Source organism: Rhagoletis zephyria, unplaced genomic scaffold, assembly GCF_001687245.7.
Source record: "Rhagoletis zephyria isolate East Lansing unplaced genomic scaffold, Rhagoletis_zephyria_1.1 Rzeph_scaffold_05206, whole genome shotgun sequence".
Taxonomy (NCBI): Eukaryota; Metazoa; Arthropoda; class Insecta; order Diptera; family Tephritidae; genus Rhagoletis; species Rhagoletis zephyria.
In genome coordinates this window covers 9,090-13,583 of record NW_016162289.1, presented here as the reverse complement: position 1 = coordinate 13,583, position 4,494 = coordinate 9,090, and the positions used below count along the sequence as shown (strand labels likewise).

The 4,494-nt window shown below is 38.8% G+C and overlaps 1 protein-coding gene across 1 annotated transcript; it reads right to left on the bottom strand.

The window, feature by feature from the left end:
• Positions 1 to 685: 685 nt before the first annotated feature.
• LOC108371759 (catalase-like) lies at positions 686 to 2,245 on the bottom strand (the record flags this gene model as incomplete). Its single annotated transcript, XM_017627367.1, has 2 exons — positions 686 to 1,656; positions 1,715 to 2,245. Coding segments are annotated over 2 exons (1,473 nt in total), but the record flags the coding sequence as incomplete, so codon positions are not given.
• Between the last annotated feature and the right edge of the window lie 2,249 nt (positions 2,246 to 4,494).

The window sequence follows — 4,494 nt, the reverse complement described above, 5'->3', positions numbered from 1 at the left end:
GTGTAAAAACACTCATATTTCAAAATGGTTCTTTTTTATAAAGAAATCGCATTTCTGCCTAGTATATTTCAGGACGAATAGATAAGGATTGAGCCAAGAGCTTGTGTGAGCAAATCCAATTTTTGGCAGCCAATGTCAGTTACGCGGTTTTGCAGAATGACGATACGCGGTTTTGTACTTTAAACGACGATATGTAGGTACTCGTACCCGTCATGCGTCGCTTTATTTCTTTTTTCCCCTTCCCTATACTACCTATATCTTCCTTCTCACTCATGTAACGTTTTCAGTTTTAAAAATTTCACTCTCCATTTTTGCCATACCGCCGCCTAAGAAGTTGCACTTAAAAAATTTGCCTAAAAGTGGCGCATGAGTCGGGATATTTGGAGAACTCGCATTTATGGTCCGATTTGGTTCATACTTGGAAAGCTTGTTAAAATAAAGGTAGGGGATATTTGCCCACATACACATTTCGTCGTAATTTTAAATATATCCCAATTTTCTCACTTCAGTAAAACAGTTTCCCCGCGAGTTATTTGAATAAGCATTTTATTAAAAATATATAAATGTATAATTATGTGCTGGTGTTTAAATTCAAAAAAAAATCTTCAATAAAAAATTCATGTGTAAAAAGAATATATCAACAGTGTTTCTGAAAAGCGACCCTCAACCAAGTGGTTTTTATGTATTATCAAGTATTATAGGTAAAGAGCGTCTTTAGATTTTGGCAGATTTAGCCAAACTTAGGGCTTCAGTAAGCATTCTTCCAAAGTCTGCGTGAACCAGAGTGAAGTTCTTAACAGCGCGCTCTTGAATGAACTGACTGGCGTTGCTTAAATTACCAGCAATATTAGCTACTAGACGCTGACGAGCTTTCTCGTCCAAGACATACACCCAGAAATCGGTAACTTGGCTGTAGTTATCTTCAGTGAAGCCACTGCTGAAACGATACACATCACCCTGTGTAGGGCAACACGGCATCAGGCTTTTTGCACGAGCACTTTCATCAGGGCCAGAGAATGAGTTCGGGAAGTAGTTAGGAGCACCACCTTGGTTGTCATTAACACGCATCGCACCATCGCGCTGGAAGTTCTTTACGCTAACACGGTAAGGACAGTTAACTGGTATCTGCAAATAATTCGGTCCTAAGCGATGTCTATGGGTATCGGAGTATGAGAAAAGTCGTCCTTGCAACATCTTATCGGGTGATGGTTCGATACCCGGAACCAAATGGGCTGGACTGAAGGCAATTTGCTCTACTTCGGCAAAATAGTTGGTCGGATTTCTATCGAGCACTAACTTTCCAACTGGTATGAGCGGGAAATCCGCGTGACTCCAGACCTTGGTTACGTCGAAGGGATTATATTTATATTTCTTGGCTTGATCAAATGTCATCACTTGAATATAAAATGTCCAACTTGGGTAGTTGCCATTTTTAATGGCATTGTAAAGATCTCGAATGCTGTAGTCGGGGTCCGTTGCCGAAAGTTCTTGAGCAACCTTCGGATCCAAATTTTTAATACCCTGATCTGTTTTGTAGTGAAATTTGGCGTAGACAGGGTCGCCTTTGCAATTGATTAACTTAAAGGTGTGGGAGCCATAACCATTCATATGGCGGTAACCGTCGGGAATGCCACGATCGCTAAACAAGAAAGATACCTGTAAAGCAGAACAGGTCAATGGTTGAATAAGAAGCCCTAATCAAGTTATTTGTTACCTGGTGGGTACTTTCCGGGCGAAGAGTCAAAAAGTCCCAGAACATATCAGGATCTTTCAAATGCGTTTGAGGATTGCGTTTCTGTGTATGGATGAAACTAGGGAACAAAATCGGATCGCGAATGAAAAAAATTGGAGTGTTGTTGCCCACCAAATCCCAGATACCATCGTCAGTATAAAATTTAACAGCAAAACCACGCGGATCGCGAACAGTGTCAGCAGATCCACTTTCTCCACCGACTGTGGAAAAACGGATAGCGACCGGTGTGCGCTTGTGTACCTTTTCGAACACCTTTGCTGCGGAATATTTTGTAATATCATGCGTCACTTCGAAATAACCAAAAGCGCCAGCACCTTTGGAATGGACTACACGCTCCGGTATGCGCTCACGATCGAAAGCAGCCAATTCATCCAAAAACTTGACATCCTGCAATAAAACCGGACCCCTTGGTCCTACAGTTAGAGTGGCATCCTTAATGCCAACGGGGTTGCCGGATCCTGTAGTAATTACACCAGGCGATTCCTGCAATGAAATTAATTAAATGCTGATTATTGATTACAATAATAACAATAAAATAAAATATAGAAAAAAATGCAAAGCGAGTGCTGCATCAGATGAAATTGGCGATACAATTTTAGCCAATAGTTATTGAACGTCAAAGTATATTATGAGGCACACTCAAAATACATAAAGTCACTCACAGAAGTAACTAGTTTTTTCACAATATTTAAAATGTAGCTCATTCTATAACAAAAACCATATAAATCATTCTTGCAAACTTTGTACAAAATGCATAAAAATTAATCAAACTTAAAAATAATTTCATCAAAATTTCAAACCATTTATTCAGAATTTTTAGAAAAATTTTCGGTATGCAGTTTTGTAGCCGGTTCAATTTTAGTACAATAAAGTGCAAGTTTCAAGCAGCTACAAATTACTGCTAATTTTTTAGAATTTATTTTGTCGAGGGCGTTGCGCATTTTCTTCCATACAAAATAGATTTTGTTCATGGCTTATATAGAAACAAATACGCAACACCCTCGACAAAATAAATTCTAAAAAATTAGCAGTAATTTGTAGCTTCTTGAAACTTGCACTTTATTGTACTAAAATTGAACCGGCTACAAAACTGCATACCGAAAATGTTTCTAAAAATTCTAAAAAATCAGCGGTAATTTTTAGCTACTTGAAACGTGCACTTTATAATGCTAAAATGAAAGGGCTACAAAACTGAATACAGAATTTTTTTTTTTTAAATTCCGAATAAAAAGCTTGAAATTTTGATGAAAATTTTTCAAGCTCGATTCATTTTTTTGTACGAAGTTTGCAAGAATGATTTATATGGTTTTTGTTATAGAATGAGCTAAAGTTTAAATGAAATTTAACGAAAAACGTTTATGATGGAAAACATTTTGAATATTGTGCAAAAACTAAATTACGAATACTTGTGTGAGTGACTGTATAAGTGCATCAGTATCAGGGATTGGCAAAGGGTGCTGTTTTTGTGACTTTAAGCCTACTCACGTTAAAAACGGAGGATGAACGAACACCACCGCAAAGCGTGCTGTCTTGCAAATACAGCCACCACAAGTGAACGATGCTTATAACAGCTCATACTGATATTGACTTCGGCAAATCTGTACTCCGAATGATCGTGCACCAAACCAGCAACCGCCGTATTTGATCGACTGCCAAAAGCACGATACTGCTTTGGACGGTTGCCGAAAGCATGACAGCTTATGTGAAAGACTGGCGAAGGCAAGATGCCGCAGTTAGCTAAATTGATTTGTTGCAGAAGTCAAACCGCCGCCTTTGGTTTGTTGCTGAAGCCGCGTTTGACGTGTTGCCGAAGTGATGATACTGTAGTTCAAAAACATTCAAAGACACTTGCTTGTTTGAAATGAAGCATTGATATGTACATACATACATACTTACGTACGTATGCATATTCACAACTAGCCAGCAGTGAGCAATGCAATTGAATGGTAGACGCGCTATAAATACATACATACATGCATACGAGACGATAAATTACCCTTTACCACATTCGTCGTCATTTCAGCAATAAGTCAGATGATTTTCAGCAACAAGTCTGATGAGTTTCAGCAACAAGTCAAATGGCTTTCAGCAACAAGTCAGATGATTTTCAGCAACAAGTCAAACGACTTCTGCAACAAATGATGACTCTCATGTTTTCGGAGCCGTTCAACTGCCACGTTTGCTGGTTTCGTGCACGATCATTCAGAGTACAGATTTGCCGAAGTCAATATCAGTATGAGCGGTTATAAGCATCGTTCACTTGTGGTGGCTGTATTTGCAAGACAGCTCGCAATGCGCTCGTGTTCAGTCATCCTCTAATTTCGTTTAGGTATCGATACTACTAAGCCAACGCCGCTGCTCAGTCATACAAAGCAGCGGTATTGAATGAGTATGAACAGTTGACGATCAACCAATGCCAATCCCTGATCAGTATAGTACATATCGCACGTTTAATAATAGAGAGATGTAACTCAAAATTTACGTTTTTGGAGATTTCATTATGCAATTAATCATCTTGATAAGAAGAATATGTTCAGTCTAACAGATTACCACGCTTCCCAAATATGGCGAAGATATGTGTCTTTCCATCTGCCTTTTTGTATACCAACTGTATGAATTGATAAAACTTTCGCCCCTATTGCGAATGTCGCCTGGCAGTAGATAAACGACTATTAAGCGATTATCGATGCTTTCGTGAGTGTCGCTTAATCGCTCAATTAGCGACTGTGAATACTTTTTAA